Below are 23,299 nucleotides of genomic sequence, written 5' to 3'. Positions count from 1 at the left end.
GTAAAGTCCGGTTTGGATATAAAAAGTGTTTAATTTTATTTTATATTATCATTTTAATTTTTTTAAATTTTTACACAAAATATAATAAATAATTCAATTTTTTCAAATCTCAAAACAATAATAATATTAAAAACTAATATTCTAATAATATTTTATTCAAATTTCATATCTCAACTTATCTCATTTCAACTTATTATCTAAACGACACTAAGATAAAATAAGAAGAAACATTTTTTATATTCAACCCGTGCCTAAAATCATTTTCTTCGCTATTTTTTTATGAAATTTATTATGCATCAGCTACTATTTACTTCTACACCCCATACCTATAAATTTTTTTATATAGTATGAGAGTGTTTTTAGATAATACAGGAATATAGAGTATGAAGTATGAGATAATGAATAATTACTAATGAAAATGATTTTTTCTATTTTTATTAGAATCAATGTTTTAAATACCATACCGGATGTCGTACCGGTCAAGGTACTGGAATTAAATATTTCAGTACCAGTACCATTTCGTATACCGTTTCGAGATAGTCGATATATGAATAAATTATATATAAATACATATACATATATATATAAATTATAAATAACTTAATCTGAATTGAGGGTCAAAAAATAAATTTATAGTTTGAAAAAATAAAAATAAAAATTGAAGGCTGAAATATCAACCGATACAGGTCGAAATACAAGTTGGTATAAGCTGAAATATAAGCCGATACGATCGATATTTGAGTTGATACGAAATACATATGATACTTGTATTAACCACTGAATCGGTATAGAAAATTTTGGTCGATACGGTACGAAATTAAAAAGACTAACTATAACCATAGAACGTGGAAAGACTGGTCAAATCACCATAAGCATAGTCATCGGCCGGGACGAACCTACAGGTGCTAGGCCCCCAAAGATTCTGACAGGTTCTATTAATTTTTTCACAAGATATGGTTAAAGCATTAAAAGAAAAAAAAAAAATCAAAGAAGATAATATTCATATGGGAATGATAGACACGAGATTATATAAAAATAAATTTATTTTAATTTATAAATTTATTTTTATATAATTTATTTTATAATTAAAATATTTCTATTATAATTTACATTTTATATATGTCGTAAGTCTCCTGCTGCAAAAGAAAAGCAGCATTTTATCTTTGTTACCTTTAACATTTTTTGAGTTTTTAAAATAAAATTACTTGAAACAATTTTCTTCAATACTAGATGTGAATGTTTTCCAATCCCAAATATGTTATATTTCTTATAAATAATGATGTATGCGTTTATTGATTTATGTAAGCTTAAAATTTTTTATTTGGCCTATTCGGTTGTACAGATAGTTAATTAATTATTTTTGCACATTATCTTGTAATTTGTTTAAATTTAATTTAATTTGTTATTTTAAAAAATTAGATTCAACGATATAGATAAGTTAAAAACTTAAATCACAAGTTAAATCATTGTTAAGAAAATATCTCAAAATAAGATGAATGATGATTTCCTTACAGATTATTTGGCAGTTTATATTGTAAAGGAAATTGATAGAAGATTTAATACACACGATAATTCCTAACCTTTACTCGTTGAAATAATGTCGAGTTCAATAGCATAATTAATATTAATTTTATTATTATTGTAAATTCAAACTTATCGCTAATCTATTATATTTTTATGTCCACTTCTAAGCTATCTTTGAACTACAAGAATCTTTTTGTACAAAAGTTCTGGCTTCGTCCCTACTATAGGTTAGGGGTGGACAATCGGAGGGCACACCATGTGAATAATACCCCTACTATAAGTCAAAAATTCTCAAATTTTCAATATAAAATCTTACATCAATTAACATGATTACCACATCATTTATTCACTATCAAACAAAGTAGCATCATACACATATATCACAAAAATATTACAAGAATCCTAGGTATGTACAAAATAACAACCATGGTGAATCTTGTCCACGCATGTGACATCTAAACCACGACCATCATAACCATCATGACATAGTGCCAAGGTTCACATAAAGCTAGTAAGCCTACTGAGTTAACTAGGCCTTGATCGGTGTTGCTTGGAGCTCCCAATAGTATTCTGGTGCGGCTGTACGGTGACAGTGCGTACGTCCATGGAAGATAAGTGTAAAGAAAATAAAGAGAGAGACATACAAAGATTTACGTGGTTCGGCACTAAACCTACGTCCACGGGGGTTTGGGGAGGTGAGTTTCCACTATAATGTATTTGTTTACAGTCACTCATAGTCCCTCACATCTCATTTGGTCCCTTCCCCTTTTTCTGATCCTACCTGCCATGAGGTGACTTCACCATTGGCGTGTCTGACTTGCTCTCTCTGGCCTATGACCCCTCCTGACACATGCTCTCATGTCCCTCCTTCTTTCTAAATTGCTCTGTCGGAGCATGGCGAAGGTTGGAGATGTGTGACTGTTGAGGCTTGACTGAAATCGGTCGGACACACTTGGGTAAGCAAGTTGGTGGAGCACATTGCATGGGGCAGGGTTATTCCTTGTTCTCCACTACGTGTTCCATGCAGAGCTCATGCATGGTGCACATTTCACATGCATGGCACACGCTTAAAACACTGTTTGTTAACTGTCGGGAAGTTGCCCGCCGAGTGAGGTGACCGTGTCCGCATGCGCGTTAGTGCCAATAAATTTGTCTTGATGGTTATATTGGGACGTTTGGGCCACACTCGGGCCTGCCTACATGGCCGGTGCTCCAAATCCCAGGAAGCGGTTTTGTCAGTAGAAATAAATTGACACAAATTTTGAGAGAGACAATACCGGGAAGTTTTTAGTTTTTGTAGTCAATTTTTACTTGACCGAAAATTGTCCGCAATTGTCTATCGCTTCACCTTTGTTTGCTCCTCTTCCCTTCTCTCTCTCTTTTTCTTTTTTTTTTAGAATCCGTGAGCACCATTGCATGGGACATGTAAGTTTGACTCAACGTGGGGTCCAACAAGTCTCGTGCAACCGAGGAACTATGTCTAAGCAAGTGAGGAACAGTCCGAGCCGTGCAAGTGAGTCCCACCCAAGCCCTACAATTGGGGCACTCTCACAGCTGTGCAAGCACGACACTGTGCGAGCCCTACAAGTGGGGCACTGTCCTAGCCCAATAAGTGAGTTTCGTCCGAGCCCTGTGCAATGGCATCTGAGTCCCATGCAAATGGGGACTTTGTCTGAGCATTGTGTAGTGGCGTCCGAGTCTCATGCAATTGAGGTGGTTGCCCAAGCTGAGAAGAGCTCGGTCCAGCTCACTTTCGTGCTGAGGTGGTGGCCCGAGCTAAGGAGAGTTTGCAAGTTGCTCCCGTGTGATGGAGGTGCTGCCCAAGCTGAGGAGAGCTCAGTGCAGCTCATTCTCGTGCTAAAGTGGTGGCCCAACTTGAGGAGAGTTTGTAGGTTGCTCTCGTGCAGTGGAGGTGTTGCCCTCCATGGGGTGGTCGTGGAAGGCCCAAAGCAGAGGAGTGCTCGTTGCAGTCCTGCCTGAGCACTGCAGGTGACTAGTCAAAGCCAAGTTGTGCCATGCAGGTGGTCTGAGTCCTTCCGAGCCCTGCAACTAGGAGGATGGGTGGCTCGCTGAGCTAAGGGGTAGAGGAGGAGGGCATGTTCGCTGCTGAGAGGTGGTCGCCAAGCTAAGGTGGAGCTGGCCACTAGGTGGTTGAGGAGTTGGCCAATGATGGCCCTACTGTTGGGTCATGGTGTATGCTTGTTGCTAGATTGGGGGCCACCTCGCACTTGCCATGGCAGTCCAGGCACCACCTCTAGGGTGGCAAAAGGTGTCAGCAGTCCAAGTGGTGGCCGCCGACTGAAACACAGTGCTCACGGCAGTGCTGTGAGCTTGCCATGCTTGTTGTTGCACATTGTGTGCACTGCGTGCACAACCAACGACCACCGCTGGTTGGCTGGGGTGCTCGGGAACCACCCCATGGTTAGCAGACAGTGCTGGCGAGCCGCTGGGTGGTCGCAGGCAGCTCGACCAGGTGTTGGCAGGGCTGGGCTTTTGTGTTTTCTCCCATATGCGAGGTCACACATGTGGCTATCCCGGCAGAGCTACCACCACTAAGGGGTGGTCAGTGAGATGTCGGTGGAGGCAGACAACGCCGACGACCCATGTGGTGGACGTCGACTCCCTCTCCTGCCGTGGTACGATGGAGCCATGCCATGGTCTCTGTGCGCACGGGGTTGTGCGCATAAGGTGCACTGTTCATGACCCCCCGGCGAGGCCCTTGGTTGTGGAGCCAGAAATCGCCGGCAGTGTGAGTGGTGACTGCTAGCGGGTCAACTTGGCTCGCTGCGTGGCGCCGCGAGCTCTGGGCGCACCTCACCGTGCCCCGTACACAATATTCGAGCATGCATGCATGGTGAACGTGCACGTGGGGTACAGTGCTTGTGTGCTAGTGTGCATGTGAGGTACAGTGCTTGTGTGCTACTGTGCATGTGGGGTACAATGCTAGTGTGCTACTGTGCTTAAGTGCACAATGTTTGCCCACTAGTGTATGGGCCGTGTGACTTTTACTCTAGCGGTCCTTACCGTGCTTACTTTTTGCATATTTCATTAGAGTGAATTGAGTGCAATGGTGAGGAACTCGATTCCTCGCCTGGGTGAGAAAAGATTTACTCGCCCATTTTCTGTAGCGACATTTTTTATAAATGTAAAAATTTAAAAAGCTAAGAATACTTATTCAGGAGAATGTTATCTATTTGTCCGGTAATTATCCAGCATGCCGAAAAATCGTCATTCTCCCACCTCCGGCTTAAAAAGTGAAACGAATCCCATAGACGGCGCCAATGTTGGTGCTAAAAAAATTGCATAATATGCCAGAATGAGAAAAAGAGTCATTCCCGGCCCACTGAGTTGACTAGGCCTTGATTGGTGTTACTTGGAGCCCCCGATAGTGTTTCGTTGCAGCTGTATGGTAACGGTGCGTACATCTATGGCAAATAAGTGTAGAGAAAATAAAGAGAGAGAGACACAAAGATTTACATAGTTTGACACTAAGCCTACGTCCACAGGGGTTTAGGGAGGGGAGTTTCCACTATAATGTATTTGTTTACAGTCAATCCTGGTCCCTCACATCTTACTGTACAAAGAAAGCTAGAGATCCACTTGTTGATAAAGAAAATCCCACTAGAGCGCTCCTTTCCCGAGTTGAAGAAGAAGAGTAAGAAGTCGAAGTTCATCCATGTCGCAGGAGAAGAAGATCCTTTTAAAGTCATATGGTCCCTCCCCATTTTTCTGATCCCCCCTGCCATGAGGTGACTTGACCCTAGGCATGTCTGACTTGCTCTCTCAAGCCTCTAACCCCTCCTAACACTTGCATGCTCTCATGTCTCTCCTTTCTTGTTTCCCCCTTGTCCCTAGTGGTAGCCTAGGCCCAATTATGGGTTGTGACATTTTATCCCTCCACTGAAGCCCACGATTCTTAAGGGCAATTTGTTCTAACAAAAGTCCTTAAGAATTTTTAAGATAAAATATGCCACAAAAGTCGTCAACAAGAAAACAAAATAATCCACTTTTGTTAAGTAATAAATGACTCTAAGGGCGAATTCAAGCAGGGGTGTATTCGACCACGTATGATGCGAGCAAGGAGCACGAATGTGGCGGGAGATTGGCTCGACCGCATATGGTGCTAGCGCGGAGCTCGGATGCGGCGGGAGACTAGCTTGATCGTGTATGGTGTGAGCGTGGAGCTCGGATGCAGCGGGAGGTTGGCTTGACCGCGTGAGGTGCGAACACGAAGCTTGGATGAGGCGGGACGCTAGCTCGACATCGTATGGTGCGAGCGTAGAGCTCAAATGTTTGTTGTTTTTTGTAAAGTGTATGTTTGTTTGATGCCTTTGTTTTGGATTTGTTGTTAGTGTTGGACTTTGTGTAAAGTAACTCACGCAAAGCGGTCAGAGGGCCCGTCGACCCCCTGGGTCCGCTTTATGCAGTTTCCGAGCCCATGTGCTCGTTTTCGAAGGTAACCCACACTAGGCGGTTGTGGAGCTTGGAGGCCTATTAACTCCAAAGGTTCATTCCCGAAGGTGACCCGCTAGTAGTGGTTATGCACCATGGTGAGTCTAAAGACTCGACTTGTGGCACGAAAGTCAGCAAGTAGAGGAACTCGTGCCAGACTGGCTGTGAAGGGGCAAAGCTCGGGAGGCCCTGGCCTTTAACTAATGCATCGTGGCCAGCCGAGGGACTAGGCTTATTGTGCACGAAGGTCGGCAAGTCAAGGGACTTGTGTTTGACTAGCTGTGAAGGGGAAAGCTCGAGAGGCTTTGGCCCTTAGCCAATGCATCGTGACCTCGCATTACACGAAGATCGGCGAGTTAAGTGACTCTTGTCCAACTGGTTGTGAAGGGGCAGAGCTCGGGGGGCTCTGGCCCTTAGCCAATGCATCGTGGCCAGCCAAATGACTGGCTTGTGGTGCAAGGCACTTGTCCGTGTTGAATTACTTTGTCGAAGCAGGGCGAAGGTTGGAGATTTGTTACTGTTGAGGCTTGACTAAAATAGTCCGGATGTGCCCACTAAGTAGAGTTCGGACGTGCCTATTGGGGAAAGTCCACGCATGCCCGTTGGTCCAGCGCATGCCCACTAGCTGAGTTTGGGTGCGCTCGCTGGGAGAGCCCATTGGGAATGTCCGTTGGAATAGTTCGCTGGGAGAGTCTGGGTGAGCTTGCTGGGAGAGCCCGAGTGAGCCCATTGGGAATGTCTGTTAGGATAGTCTACTGGGTGAGCCCGCTGGGAGAGTCCGTTGTGTTCAACCGTTGGGTCGACAACTCGAGGGACTGGTGTTCGACCGTTACGTCGTGACGAGTCCAATGACTCGCTTTAATCACCGCCGTCCCTTCATAGTAGCTAAGGCCTGCTTCATAGTGATAGCGGTCTTTCTCATCAGTTACGCCGCGGACCTCGGTCACCTTTTCGGCAACCATGTGGATAAACCCACGAGATCCCATGCCATCATCTTCTTCATGGTAGGCTTTTGGGTTCTTAACGTCTATAACAACATGTTGCAGGGCCCTTGCCGTGCCCTCTTGGCTGATCTCTCCAACAACATGCACAAACCTCAAGAGTTGCTTCTTCCTTTCCATTGCGTTGCTCTAGGCGATAACCATCATGGCTCTCACTTTAGTGAAAGAAAGAGTGCTTTCTTCGCAACCGAAGCCGGAGAATGTCACCGAAGAGGAGGAAAGGGTGATGGAGTTAGCTAGGGTACCCTTTTTCAGCAAAATGTGGAGCACTTTCAAGGGGTTACAGAGGCCAATGAGGATTCTACTTTTGGTGACGTGTCTCAACTGGATTGCATGGTTTCCGTTCCTAAGGTTCGACACAGATTGGATGGGGAAGGTGGTGTATGGAGGGACGATCGGGAGGATTCGGAGGGAAAATTGTACGATCCAAGGGTGCTAAGCTCGGAATACTAGATTCCCTTGGAGCTTAAAAACTCACCAATTGGCATGCCTCAAGCCTCGCTTGTTATATACATGAAATGAAAAATCAGTAAATGATAATAAAATAATTTAAGTAAAATATTTTATGAGAATTTAAAAAATGAGAAGCAAAAAATTAAAGAAAAAAATTATAAAGTTAAAAAAAATTAAAATATAATTTTTTAATATTTAATTTTGTTTTAAAAAATTAAGTTATTTTTTATATTTTATTTGAAAATTTAAAAAAATTATAATAATTAAGTAATTATCTAATAATTTAATAAAAAAGTTGATATTTAAAAATTTAAAATTAAAAAATATTTATTTTTTTTTTTTTTTTATACGTGAAGAAGGGAGAATTTGATCCATAGTTCTCTTAGAAAGAAACCAAAGTGTTGCCAATTAATCTAAAAGATCTTGACGAAAAATATTTATGTTTGAATGATGTTTAAATATTGAAATGAGATAAGATGGAATGAGATAGTTTCAAAAATTTGTAAAACCAAACCAGACCTAACAATTTCACACACTTCTTATGGAGACTATCTTAATTTGGATCCTGAGATATAAAAGGAGTACCACCGATACAACAAGTCATTCAATCAACAATGAACATTGAATCGTCCAGGTAAATCAGGTTCACAAGCCAACTAAAAGAAACAAATAAAAAAGGGGACAAAAACTGCAAAGACTCGCAAGACAATCTTAAGGATAGAAATAGAACATTCTTCTTCCTCCACCACCACCAGCAGAACATGCTACTAACACTATACTCACTGTAAAGGCGGATGAAAATGAAGATTGAGGTTTAACTAGAAGCCCGCGCATCATATTGTCAACCCTGTTCTACCCCTTTTTTTTTTTTTTTTTTTTTTTTTGGTTATAAAAGAAGATAATTTTCATTACGGTTTTTGGTGGAGACAGACTGATCACTTGGCCATCATCACCTTGACAAACTCCTCATAGTTTATCTGGCCATCACCATCTACATCAGCCTCCCTGATCATCTCATCGACTTCCTCATCAGTGAGCTTCTCCCCAAGATTGGTCATCACATGGCGCAGTTCAGCAGCAGAGATGAACCCATTCTGATCCTTGTCAAAAACCCGGAAGGCCTCTTTAAGCTCCTCCTCTGAGTCAGTGTCTTTCATCTTCCTGGCCATGAGGTTTAGGAACTCAGGGAAGTCAATGGTCCCATTGCCATCAGCATCAACCTCATTGATCATGTCCTGGAGCTCTGCTTCAGTTGGGTTCTGGCCGAGCGACCTCATCACAGTCCCAAGCTCCTTGGTAGTGATGCAACCTGCAAATCATTAAGCTCAAAGATAAATTTCAAATTATTCTTGTCAGAGAATCTACCACCAAACTCATAGAGGCTAACTTGCCAAGTTGCCAATCACCCATACCACTGTCTGAAATATACCTACCATTTTCAACACCTAATAGAAGTTTCAAAACATAATACAAGTGAAATTTAACAAGAACACCAGTCATCCAAAGTGTAAAGCAATGAAATTGAAAGTGCAAGATCACACGTGCCCTTGAATTATTAATCAGAAAGAGGCACCCAATCGATCATGGAACATCAATTTTTTATGCACAACATCACGCCCGTGAGCGTGTTGTTAAAAATAATTGTATCAGGTTACGCAGTAGATGAATCTGTGAAAATGAAAAACATGCAGCAAGAACAAGGCAGATCACAGTCTCTTCAAATCTTTCGAACACTGCTATATATCAATAAACCACAATACAACAAATCTCGACAGCATAGGAAAAACATGGGCACACTGGCAGATCTCATGTTCCTATAACCGCATGATCTCCGCAACTCTTTCCTCTTTTAAAGAATAAATGCCGAAGTGTCGGGTGATTAAAACCTTTTAGAAAATTGTTGTCTTCCAAACAATAAACACATCTGAGATTCAATCTCTTACATCGTTGATCTCTTTTATTCCCACTCAATTTTTCCCCCAGCTAGCAAACGGTGAATAATTATCAATTAAAAAAGCTCAGATCAGACACGGTACAAGAAAGGGAAACATAGAGAAACGAAGAGAGAGAAATCCTTAAGACGGAAAGAAAAATTAAGGTTTATTACTATGGAGCCGAATAAAATTAAGGTTAAAAAAAAAGGATAAAGAACATAGAAACGGAAGATACATGATACAAAAGCGCAGATAAAACGAGATCCACATAAATCCTTAGAAACAACGAACAAGTTCATAAGAACTAGATCTGACACAAACCAAAAGGAAATAAACATCAGATTCATCCATACAGGGAGAGAGAAAGAGACCGACCGTCGCCATCCTTGTCGAACAAGCTGAAGGCCTCCTTGAACTCAGAGATCTGGTCATCGGTGAGTTGGTCCGCCATTCTTCTTCTCCAAAATTCGGTGCTTTCTTGTCTTTTTGTAAGGCGGAGGATATTTCTAATAGAAGGAAAAGAAAGGGAGGATGAAACTATAAAAGCTGCCGTTTTATATGCACTAACAGAGAGTTAACGTTTTCATCAACCAAGTATTGACGAAAAGATCTACTAGATGCTGCCACGTAGAAGATCAAGAATGATCAAATAGATCAGAGACCCAGAAGCGTAGGGTCCATGAATGGCCTGTGCACCTTTGGGTATAGTATTAGATTCTTCCAAAATTATTAAAAATACAAAAAAAACACATATTAGGCTAGAGAAATTCTATTCATCATTTACAGTTTTCTTTTGTTTATAAAGTATAAGAATATTTTTTTATAGAATATAAAGATAAAAGATATGAGATATTAAATAGTAATTAATGAAAAGAATTTTTCATTAACAAAATAAATTAGCGTTTTTGTCGGAACAGAGCAGCAATTCGCGTTGCGCCTTCTGTTTTTTCGTTTGTTTTTTAACCGTTTCGTTTTGTTTTCGGTATTTATTAGTAATAACAATGAAATTGAAAAGAAAACATGGTTCGTACGCTGTTTGGACGCGGAGAGAGTGGCTTGTGATCTCCCTGTTTGTCTCGCGTTGACTGGCACCTTGAGGGCAAGTGGAAGAAGAGAGATGTTATGAGAAACAGATATCTGAAGTCTGAAGTTTTTGTGCATATATATATATATATATATATATATATATATATATATATATATATATATATATATATTTAAAAAAATAGATAAATCTAGAACAATAAAAAAATTATTTTTATAAAATAAGATTGACGAGGGTTTTTTTTTTATATAAAATAAGATATTCTGCTCTATAAAAAAAAAAAAAATTATTTTTAAGATTATTTGAATACTTATAATATCTTAGAATATCTGTAAATAGTAATGAAATTATTTATGAATAGTAATAAAATATTTTGAATTAACATGTTTTTATTATATTTTGTAAAATGAGAAAAAACAAGTTAAATAAAAATATTATAAAGTTAAAAAATTATTTAAAAATTATTTTTAATATTATTTTTGTTTTGAAATTTGAAAAAGTTGTATTGAATCCTACGTTTTGTTTGGAAGTTTGGAAAATTTGCAATGATTAGATAAAAAAGTTGAAAATTTGAAATTAAAAATTGTTTTGTGTTTGAGTGATGTTTGGAAAAGAAATATTTAGAAATATTTGAAAATAGCTGAAAATACTTGTATTCCCAAACTAGCCAGCCTTTTATTGTGGATTTAGGCCAAGTTTGGACACTGAATTATTTTCAGATTTTCCTTCCCAAATATCATTAAAACACAATAATTTTCAATTTCAAATTTTTAATTTTTTCATCTAATCATTACCTATATCCAAATACAAAACTCAAGTTACTCCATACAACTTTTTCAAACTTCCAAATAAAACACAAAAAATAATACAATTTTTTCAAATTTTAAAACAAAAGTAATATTGAAAAATTATATTCAAACAATTTTTTTAACTTTATACAATTTTTATTTAATTTTTTTCTCTCATTTTCCAAAATGCAATAAAGCATTCTAATTCAAGCTATTTCACTTTTAAAAAACACAGCATCCTAATTTATACACAAATCATTTTTCTTTTATAAATTGGTATATGAGGTCTAAACTTTAAAATGTTTCGAATTAGTAGTTAGGGCTAAATTTCAAATGATATATTAGGATCTTATTAGTGTAAATTACAAAAAAAAAAAAAAAAAAAAACCATGATATAACACATGCCTTTCATATCATAATTAATTATAGTAGGATATGTGACATTTGTATATAGAGTTCCTATTTTTTTTTTTTTAAAAAAAAAAAGTTCATCTTTAGTATAATTGTGTAAAGGTGACTTTTACACGCTTGCACACCATCACGTGGTGATTATACCAACTTTACAATAAATTAAAAGAAAATGATAGTATAACTTTTAAATGTGTCTATTAAATATATCCACTTATATATTTATTTTTAATGATTAAAAAAGTGATTATTAATGAACTTATATATATTTTTTTCTGAATAGTTAATGATGTTTACAAATTGTTTAAAAGAAAAAGGAAAAAAAACAAAAGAGAAAAAAATCCATTTGCACTTGTGTGCATATTTGGAGCGCACCCTAGCATTGTCCTAATTTAAGTCACACTAAATTAAATTATTTTAAAAAAAATTTTCTTAAACTTTATAATATGAACCCTAAACTTTTAAAACCCTAATGCTAATTATTTAAACTTGTTTTAATTACTATTTGGACCGCTGCTACGTTGAGAGGTTATTGAAGTCAAGGCTCGAAAAAATAATTCGATTACGGTTGATTCAGTCGATTCAAATTGAATTGGTAAGAAATCGAAATTATTTTAGTGAACTTTTTGAATCGTTCATTGAATCACTTCAATCGACCGATTCATGCCGATTCCGACCAATTGTAACCGATTTTAGACAGATGGAAAATTGTATTTATTTTTATATTGTTTTACGACTGAGTTTTTTTTTTTTTTTTTAATTTCTTGTACAAAATGTGAAAGAACTAAACATATATTAACTTTTTCATCATTGTGTTCAATAAGAATCTTAGAAAAATTTAAAGGTGAAATATGTAGTTGTTTATTTTCTTTAGTTGAACAAAAAAATTAAGAGATGAATGTATATTTTATATTAAATTTTTGATTGTGCATAATTTACCACATTTGCCATGTGCTTATAACTTAATGGTCTTTATCTTATTTTTATATGAGGTAAAAAAATGTGGACAATTGAATTTAGATTCATATCATATTTTTAAACTAGTTAATAAATTTATATTTTATACTCTTTTGTACATGATATATAATGGTTGAATTTGCATTATATATGATTTTTAATATTTTTTTATTATCATTGAAGTAACCGACTCAAAATTATCATGAATCGTCTAATTGTTGAAACGAATCGCTTGATTCATTGAATCGGTCCTTATCCGATTCCAAACCCGATTCCAATTTTTGAGTCTTGATTGGAGTTGGTAGTAAGTTGTATCATTTGGCAACCACCATCAAATTTTTAGAAACAAATAGAAGTTTTGATTGTGTGAGTGATTGTTTATGATGAAAAAGTTAATTTCTTATCTTTGGGTTGGACGGTGTAAACATCTTAATTTTAGATTTTTCTTTTAAAAAATACACAGTCAACATATTAAATAGAAAAATAATTTTAAATAAACCAACTTAAAAAAAAAAACATAAGATTTTGTAAATAAAATCAAAAGATCTTTAAGAACACATAACTAAAAAAATTATAAAACCAATTTTTTATTCAAAAAAAGAAGTTTAGTTAAAAGTGTTAGAAAAAATAAATAAACATATTAAATAATGTCAAAAATAAATTTAATTAAAATACAAAATAAATCAATTTATTAAAAAGGAGACAAAGAAAGAAATGAGGTTGGCCACCCACAAGGGGTGGCCATACATGCTCCCAAAGTGCAGCTATCCAAGCGCCACCACCCTTGGTGGGAGCAACCCACATGATGGTCCCTCCATTTGCCACTTTGAGTGCTCCAGATCCAAAGGGTTGGCTATTTGGGAATGGCTTTTGGTGTCCACCCATGAGGCCCTTGTGAGTGGCCAGCCTCTTCCATTTTTCTTTATTCTTTTCTAAATAAGGCCCAATTTAGAATTTAGATTCAGTTTAGTCTAATTTTAAGCTGAATCTAACATTTAAATACCAAATTCTCAAATCACTAAACTCTTTTAAACTCAAAACCTCTTTACACTTAGGACCCACAACCTTTTTCAACTCAACACATATTTATAGGTGAGACCCACAACTTTTTTCAATTTTTCATAAATACATCTAAACTAATCTTAATATCTAAACTCATCTTAGGTGGACCCTACAAAACTCACTCCACCATCTCAATGCACCATTATTCATAAAAAAACTCAACTCAGCTCAACATCCAAACGGGATGATGATTAACGCTAAGGATGAGCTCAACCTGAAGAAAAGAACAAAATTAGTCATGACTTACTTGGAGATAGCCGAGATTAGAAATATACTTTAATGATTTCTTTGTTAAGGCCTTTTTAGAAGATACTTGTTATGTTAAAGTATAACAATGAGTTTGATACTCTATTACTAAGAAATGTGATTTAAAGTTATGAATGAAGAAGTTTGGATATTAGTTTTATTCTAGTACAACTTTTAAATAACTTATTCCACTACGATTTATTGCATATTGTTAGAATATAATAAGTGCATTGCATCTTAACTGTCATGTACGGGGTTATATAGCCTTGAATTACATGTCTCAACACTTCCATCACCGTCTGTTGCAAGGTCCGAAGCGTCTGCCTCTCTCTCTCCAGTAATGCCTTGCTCCCCAGCCTTTTCATCATTACCTGGACGTTTAAAACATTTAAAACAAAAGTGAGTCGAATACTCAATAAGTAGTACACCATGCAGTGAACATACTAGGCATCTATTATTTTCTTTTGAAACATGCATACATAAACATTTTCGCTAATTCTTGACAATACTTTCATGTATAACAGTTTAAGAAATAAGTCATACTTTCATGCATAAACATTTCTTAGCCTTCATGCATAAACATTTATTTGCTTTCATGCAAAACCATTTCTTAGAAATAACTTTACTTTACGTTTCACTTTCTTTAGCCGGTATACACTATTACGCCCCGTGTGTTAGGGTTAGCGGTCTTCTTTTGGACCTGGATTCTGCCCGTGGCCATAGGTTGGAAATCCATTTTCAGTCAGGGGCAGTATTGGGTGCACTACGATTACTATTTACCCGGCATTTCAATCTGCCCATTCATTTGATACCTTTTTCATTCATATGGCCGTTACATAGTTTCATACATTAAAGCATGCATTCATTCAGTCCTTTCTTTCATTCGTTCATGTCAATCCTTTCAGTCCAATTCATTTAACAGTTCATTAATGGAAAAAGTCATTTAAAAGCATGAACTTAACATCATCTTTTCATTTAATAGTGCGTTCATGAAGAAACATCATTTTCAAAGCATGAGCTTAAACATCATTATTCATGGCATCTATAAAGCTTCAGTTCATAGGGACATTTTAAAACGTTCATTCGCGTCATTTAAAGCATTAGTTCATAGGGGTATTTTAAAAACACTTTCTTCGCGTCACTTAAAGCACAAGGCATGAGACATTCATTTCCTTCCATTTACAATCAAAACATTTTCATCATCTTTCTTAATTCGATGCACATGAAATCTTATGAATAAGATACATTTTCATGCTATACTACATATAGGAATAATCAATAAGTTTATTGAGAGAGCATGCATGGAAATCTCATGACTTAGAACCTACGTGCATGCATTACCTTATACTCATACACACAATTATAATCGATAGGGTGCTTAACAGGAGCTGTCAAGAAAGGGCCTGTACATACTATATTCATTTACTCTTTTCTTAGAAGAACATTTGCAATAAGAGAGAGAGACATTTTTTCATAAAGAGAACTTGGTGTAAGAAGCATAGTCATAGCTACTTACCTCTATGCTCCTCGATACTTCCATCATCAATATAAGTCCTATTCCAATAAATAGCATAAGCGTATTAATACTCATACAATATTCTTTAGCCATTCCCTTAAAAGAGGAAGCCACGATATTACAATCTAACGTCCCTTCTATGCTTAGCATTAACCCAAATGACTACTACTCACCTCAACTTATAATAGAAATAACTTAAATATTAAGACATGCTAGCTGTCCATGGAAGGCTATTTAAAAAAGCTTGCATGAAAAGTAGTTAAGAGTTTATAGGCTTCAAGTAAGGTTTATTTGGTTCAAGCTCACTTTGGATTATGGACATTAGGAGATAAAATCTAGAATTCTCGATAATGGGCTTTAAAATAGATTTAGGCATCTTAAGTAGGCTAAACAAGCTTAAGAAATATGCCATTTAAATCAACTTGTGGTCCCTCATTATAAAAATGTTAGCTTAGTAATATTTTGAACTCTTGGGTTAGGTAGAATTTAACCAAACAAAGGACAACATAAATGGACTATTTTTACATCAAGACATGGCGTGACATGGGCTTAGGGGAACTTGGACAGCTTTGCATATCCTAATATATCATACACAAAAAACCTCTTATATCTAAACTAACTAAGCTATAACTTATTCACATAAACAATATGTTAATTAGTTTAGATAAAACCTCTCATTAAAATTAAAGTAGCATAAAGTATGGCAAAGTCACCCATTAAGAAACTTTAAAACCTTTAAATACTTAAACTTATGATTTACTCACTTAATACCTTTCAAAAGCAATATATAAAATTTCAAAACCCAAGCAAAACCTCTAAACCGAACCTCTAGCATCCTAAAAAAATAGATTACCAACCAAACCTCAACACAAGGCACATAATACCAACATATATAATTTAAAATCATTTTAATCATCACTTATGATTAAACCAAGTTTAGTAATAACATAGTATTTTCGAAATATAGGAAAATACACAGCAAAACAACTATAATACCATTCGATTTGGGCCAAAAACAAGGCATACATATTTATTTGCAATATAGGAATTTAACTACACCAAAACACAAGCTAAAACAACTTAATGAGCTTCCAAAATCACATTAAAATAAATTAGTCAAATTAGAATTTTTACCTTAAACTCTTAGCCTCTTTCAAGAGGCAAGATAGAGGACCAAATAATGGTAAACCCGTGTGGATGAAGAGCAACACAATATCACTATTTTAAACCTCAAAACCGAAACATCATGGGTAAGAAAATAGTGAAATTCGAAACCCACAAGTAAATCACACTAGGGAATAAACCAAAAGGTTATTACCTTCAATACTTCACCACTTGGAAGATGAAATCAAGCTTTATTTCCAAGTTTTGAGGCAAATCCAAAAATGAATATGGAGAGAGTATACTCATATGGCTTCGAGAGGATGAGAGGAAAATATTTTTCTTTGTCCCTTGCTATGGAGTCACAAGCTTGAAGGAGATGAGATGAGTTTGTTTTCTTGAAGAACAAAAGGGAGGAGAAGAAAAGAGGGTTGGCTTTAGCTTGCTTGGAAAGGGAGTGAAAAATTTTATTTCTTTTCCTTGGGTGAGGGTCAACGGGTAGAGTAGAATGTCTTCGGATAGTTTTTGGTTTTTCTTCTCTTTTTATTGCCTTGACCGATGGGTGCACGAGGAAGAAAAGGAATTGGATTACTTTCTTTGGAAGCATACGAGTTTCAAGGGGGAAAAGAGTCAAAGGAGTCAAAGACTTAATGTCTTTCCTTAGAAGCCTAATATGGGTGAAAGGGTGTGGGGAAAACTTTTGCCTTGGTCAAAACTTATCACTTAAGCTTGGAAGATGGATGGTGGAGATCAATCCACCTTAAGAATGCTTTTCACCTACCAATCCAATGGTAGGGATTAATTGGGTCATTTTCTAAATAAATAAAATTAAAAGACTTAAGAGAAATATTTCAAAGTCTTAAAAATAATACCCTTGATTTATTTTAATAAATCATTTTTTAAAATAAAGCATACTCATCTTAAAATAAAATAATTAAAAATAATAAAAATTTTTTATCTCAAAATATTTAACTTGAAGAATTAATAAAATGACGTAAGAACCTACGTAGTAGGACTCGGGTATTACATGATACCACTCAAGATTTGTGATTTTTATGAGCTGATCACAAGGACTACTATAACAACCCATCAACATAGGCGTTTAAAGCTAGAGAAATAGAATGCCACAAACCTTAAATCATTACACTTTTGTGCTAGGTATAAAAGATTCCGTAACAATTTATAAATAAAATTAGAGTACTTTATTAAAATGAAAGCTCTAGAAAATAACATTGTTCGATAGTACTGCTTAAATGAAATTAAAAATATCACATGGTACAAAATAATCGAAACTATAAAATAAAATCAAAGTTCTTTTCTCGATGCCTCAAGCCTAAATGTCGTTGTCATCCTCGTGAACAACATCTTGGCCCGCAACATCCTCATAATCTTCCTCATTTGGGATGGGAAAAATATAAAAACACTAAAATGAATTGAATAATAAATAACAACTACATCATGCATTACATAATATCAGTCTAGGGTTTTAGTTAACATTAACATTCTCAAGAAAACATTACCTTACAACATACAAAAACAATAACCTCAAACATAAAAGAACATTCCTTTTCGTTAACTTCAAAGCATAATCATTCTTTTACTAAACCTCATATCCTTTGTGGCTGTTACACACTATTACCCCGTGTGTTAGGGTTAAAGACACTTGTGGTCAATAGTCTCCTCAGAAATGGGTCATCACTAGGTGCACAGTCAGTGTGCATTTCGACATCGACTTTGGCTTCTCTTGTGAGTTTTCAAAAATTCTTAACTCTAAAAACATTTCCTCTCTTATTTTGAAAAAAATATACAAAACTTTTTAAAGCTCGACTTTGATACCGACAATAACACCTCGTCCCTCTAAGGCTTGTAAAGTTAGGGGAACCAAATGCTACTTGTGGAGCCCAAGTCTGAAATTTTCTTTAAAGTGTTTTTATTTTGGTGTGTGAGGCCTAAGATTGATTTGAAAGTGGGTTTTTCCTTATTAAAGGGTGTAAGTGGGTGTGTAGTTGGCCCAGCCCGTGTATAAGCTCAATTGAAGAAAAACAAAACCCAACCCCTTTGCAAAACGACGTCGTTTTGGCCTAGGGTTAAAAACCCTAATTTTTCCTTAATCATTTATTCTCTCCCTCCGTGATGTAGGAATAGGACCAATTCAGTCACGTTTTCATTCATTTGGTGGAGAGAATGCTCAACACGCCCATGATTATCGACAAATGGTAAGACTCAACACTCAAAAATCACATCATCATCAAATGACAACATTCAAACTCATCATCTCAAAATCACAACATAAAGTAAGCGATAAACATAATGAAGAAAATGTACTTTCATGTAAGAAGGAAGTGAGTTACAAAATATGCAAAACCCTAAAATTACAACATACTCACAAACATTTATCCCAAATTCCCAATATGGTCGTAGGAACTAACCTATCTAAATAGTATTCAAAACATTACAGTAGCATTAATGCCGATCATTCCGTTGCAAACCTTGAAGACTTTGACCCGAAGAGAGAATAAACACCTTCTAATCTTAAAATTGAGATTTTGGATTTTGTCTAATGGCCTTTATAGTGTGGAACTATCAGTCCTAGTTCTGCCGTCTGTCTAACTCTATATATGCTTGAATGAGAGACCTTCAATCTTGACCGTCCATTTGCCCTTTTGTGCTTGTAGGATGGTAGAGACTGACGAAGACAAGGTGTGCATGTCCTTTGCCGCTTCCCTTGGGTCAAATCCAGCAGTCTTTCCCCTAACAAGAGTCTTCTATGTGGCGTTGAACCATACCTCTGAAATAAGACGATATAACCTACAAGTTTGTAATCTTTTTTTTTTTTTTTTTTTTGCAAGCTCACTCCAGATGTGACATCTCTTATTGAGTATGGACCTCTCTGTACGACACCTACCCCACTCTAAGTACCTCTGCGTTATCTCAAAGAGCTCCCATGTCTACATCGAGCTTTTCCTTGCCCATTGCTCATCCTGGTACAGTCAACACTTTATTTGCCCACTTGGCAGAGGGTGAAAAGTCATTTATTGCCCGATATTGAACCGCGTTAATCATGCTTTCTACATAGTGCCACTTGCCTTTCTCCTGGACTAGTTGCAGTTTACTCGCCCAACCATCGCCTTGTTGCTCACCTTTTTTTCCTCAGGAGAGGATTTCTTCTGTTGTGTTAGTGCGATACTCATAGTGGCCAAATCCGTCCTGACTTCAAACATCAAGTGGGTGAGCAAATTTGATAATCCGATGATACCTTGTGCTCGGCCACCACGAGGCAACTAACTCACGGTTGTTAGAGCCATAGCCACCACTTAATGGTCGGTGTCCTAATCTTTGGTTTTTTAAAATTTTTTTGAATAAGAAAAAAAAAATTTTCATCTGGTGGCTTATGTGACTGTCATGTAGCATACATTAAGGGTTTATTTGGGAACACAAACCATCTCATCTCATCTCATCTCAAAATCTCTCATAATTTCCTTCTCAAATATCACTCACACTTTTCAATTTCAGATTTTTAACTTTTTTATCTCATCATTACCTAATCTCTACAACTTTCTCAAACTTCTAAACAAAACACAAAAAATAATACAACATTTTTAATTTCTAAAACATTAATAATAACAAAATGTTGAAAACTTCTCTCGAGAGTTTTCACTCTCGTAGAGGTTCTCCTTTATCTTGGTATAGGGTGTTGTTCCTACCACTAAGGTAGGTCATTTGAGATATGGGCATACGGAGGAGTCAACAGAAAAGTCATGGAAGAGAACTTAGAGGAGTTATACAAGAAACTCTTCCTCTTTGAGCAAGGACATGAGGATATTTTGGTCAATACCGACCTCCAACCAACTAGAAAATTCAATAAATAGAGGCAAAAAATGTTTGATCGTGTCCCTACTGACAAAACAACATTACAACAAGGAGGCTTTCAAACAAACAATGAGGAAAATTTGGCAACCAATAAAGAAAATGTCATTTAAAGACTTGGGCACTAGACTTTTGCTAGTAGAATTTGATGATTGTGTAGAGAAAAAAAGGGTGAAATGGGAGGGGCCATGGTCTTTTGAGAAGCACCTAGTCCTGATGAAAGATCTTGAGGGGGGACTTGCAGGTAAACCAAATCATGATTATAGAATCCTCTTTCTGGATTCGGCTTGATGATTTACCATGTATGAGAAAGTTGTGAGGCTAAATTGTGAAACTATTGGGAGTGTGGAAGAGGTTGATGTCAAAAGGGGTGATGTGGCTTGGGGGGAATTCCTCAGAGTCAAGGTTCGCCTGAACATCATGGTTACATTTGTATATGAACGTCTTCCCAATTTCTATTATGTTTCTAGAAAGTTGGGTCACAATTACAGGGACAATATAACTTGGCAGAACTAAAGGGATTAATTTCAAGACGATTGTCTTCCATTTGGACAGTGGATGAGAACAACAGGTGCAACAGAGAGGGGATGAGACCATCGTGAACAGAAGATGAGCACTGGTTGGAATTCCTCACCGATTTGATCCCTGAATCTTGCTTAGCCGGAGGCCCAATCTATGGGTGAGAGTGTGGGTGAAATGGACAGAAAATTGGATTTAGAGAGAACCTGTGGCGAAAATGGTGGAAAACCTCAAAACGAAGAAAGAAGGCAATGGAAACTGAAAAGGAAACTGTTGAGAATAATGGGAGCGAGATTATGATGAAATCCCAAAATGGCAAATTGACCATAAATATTGCCATGGAGGGGAATATACCAATGCCAGCTGCTGAATTGAATAAGATAGGACTGTTATCTACAACGGAGGAAAAGGAAAATGAGCGACAACAGGAGTTAGGCCCGAAATCACAAGAGGTCCAAATGGATATTTTGGAAAGAGTCCAAATGGAAGGCCTACTAGCCCAATTCATTAAGAAAGACAAACCAACTATAGGAAGAAATTGGCAATGACACAAAAAGGAAGGCATGAAGCAACACCTGAAGGAGAAGAACCAGTTATAGAAGAGGAAAGAGCTAGAGAAGGACCTTGATCCAGAGACTAAATAGAAGGTGGAACTGTATAATGAGGAAGACAATTCTATTAGATCGACTGAGGCTGGCACCCAGCCCTGCCGGGATTATGAAAATCATAAGCTAGAATTCTTGTGGGCTTGGAAATATAAGAGGAATTCGAGCTCCTCGTGACTTAGTCAAGAAGGAAGTTCCTAAAATATTGTTTCTGAAAGAGACAAAATTGATGGTAAGGAGGTTGGAGACTTTAAATTTTCAATTGGGGTTTGACTGTTGTTTAGCTGTGGATAGTGAAGGTCATAGTGGAGGCTTGGCTTTAATGTGGAGAAATGATCTACAATTAACTGTAAATTTTTTTTCCAAGCACCACATTGATACAAGGATGATAGAAGCTGGAAGAGAGTAGAATGTGGCATCTGATAGAAATCTATGGGCATCTTGAGACAACAAGAAGATTTAAAACTTGGAGGTTACTCAGATCTGTGAAGGAGGAAGAAAACCAAGAATGGTTAGTGTTTGGGGATTTCAATGAGATCTTGAATAGACATGAAAAGAATGGTGGAAGATATAGACCCGAGAAACAAATAGAGGAATTTGGACAAATTGTGAATGATTGTAATATGTTTGATTGGGGTTATGAGGGTGTCAAATATACTTGGTAGAATAAGAGAGGTGTGGAAAATAGCATCAGTGAAAGGCTGGATAGGTTTCTAGCCAATAATGAGTGGTGTAGTATGTTCCCAAAGGCTAAAGTAGTACATGGATCAGTAGCCCATTCGGATCATGTACCCATAATTATGCAAACTAAGGGTGATACATATAAGAGAAGGGGAAGAGAACTGTTTAGATTTGAAGCAATGTGGGTGGAAGCGGATGACTGTGAGAAAGTTATAGAAGATTCCTGGAGTAAAAGCCCTGTTTATGGAAATATGAAAGGAATACTTAGTAAAATCTCAGTGTGCAATCAGAACTTGATGAAATGGAACAAACAATCCTTTGGAAGCGTCCAAACAAAGATATAACAGGCAAGAGCCCATCTCCAACAATTACAAACAAGTGATCCTCAATGCTCAAGAGTGGAGGAACATTAGGAAGTATCACAGAGGAGGGGGAAGAATTTGGTAGTTAGAATAAAAGATGGAGAAGGGATATGGAGAGAGGGGGATGAAAGAGATAGGGTTACTTTGTAGTGTTTTAAAGAATTGTACAATGCCTCCACCCAAAGAAGAGACATGGAGTTTTTATCTGCACTAAGTGGAAGAATCACTAGAGAAATTAATCGGGATCTTGCAAAAAAGTTTATTGAGGAAAAGGTGGTTGAAGCCTTGCAACAGATGAACCCAATCAAAGCACCTGGACCTAATGAAATGACGCCCATTTTCTTTCAAAAGTACTAGCACATTGTGGGAAAATATGTCACTTATGCTATGTTGCAAGCTCTGAATGGGTGGCACATTTCCTAGCTCACTCAATCATGCTTTTATTACTTGATTCCAAAAGTAAAAAAGCCTGATAGGGTGATAGAGTGTAGGCCTTTTAGTCTTTGCAATGCAATTTACAAATTGATCTCTAAAGTGCTGGCAAATAGGCTCAAGAGGGTGCTACCTAATATTATATCTGGATCTCAGAGTGCATTTGTACCAGGTAGACTCATTACTAATAATATCTTTGTGGTTTACAAAATGATACACTTTCTAAGACACAAAAGAGTAGTCTCCGAGTTAATCGGTTTCGCTAACTCGAAACATCTCTTGACACGTGATATTGTTAGTAATCCCTTCTTTTGTTATTCTATCATAATTAAGGAACTCACGCGTC

At 36.8% G+C, this 23,299-nt stretch overlaps 1 protein-coding gene and 1 long non-coding RNA gene across 2 annotated transcripts; both read right to left on the bottom strand.

Annotated features, from left to right (window-relative positions):
- Nucleotides 1-7,972: 7,972 nt before the first annotated feature.
- Nucleotides 7,973-10,072, bottom strand: LOC121267413 (calmodulin-7). Its single transcript, XM_041171275.1, has 2 exons — nucleotides 9,740-10,072; nucleotides 7,973-8,739 (listed from the first exon to the last, which is right to left on the bottom strand). Exons 1-2 carry the CDS (start codon nucleotides 9,813-9,815, stop codon nucleotides 8,366-8,368), a joined length of 450 nt encoding a protein of 149 aa, XP_041027209.1. The 5' UTR covers nucleotides 9,816-10,072; the 3' UTR covers nucleotides 7,973-8,365.
- Nucleotides 10,073-14,194: 4,122 nt separating this feature from the next.
- Nucleotides 14,195-16,761, bottom strand: LOC121267411. Its single transcript, XR_005940986.1, has 3 exons — nucleotides 16,705-16,761; nucleotides 16,521-16,615; nucleotides 14,195-14,241 (listed from the first exon to the last, which is right to left on the bottom strand). It is a non-coding gene; the product is annotated as an uncharacterized LOC121267411 (long non-coding RNA).
- Between the last annotated feature and the right edge of the window lie 6,538 nt (nucleotides 16,762-23,299).

This window comes from Juglans microcarpa x Juglans regia, chromosome 5S (assembly GCF_004785595.1).
Source record: "Juglans microcarpa x Juglans regia isolate MS1-56 chromosome 5S, Jm3101_v1.0, whole genome shotgun sequence".
In the NCBI taxonomy this organism is placed as follows: domain Eukaryota; kingdom Viridiplantae; phylum Streptophyta; class Magnoliopsida; order Fagales; family Juglandaceae; genus Juglans; species Juglans microcarpa x Juglans regia.
The sequence above is the reverse complement of the archived record's forward strand: the minus strand, read 5'-3'. Positions and strand labels throughout refer to the sequence as shown.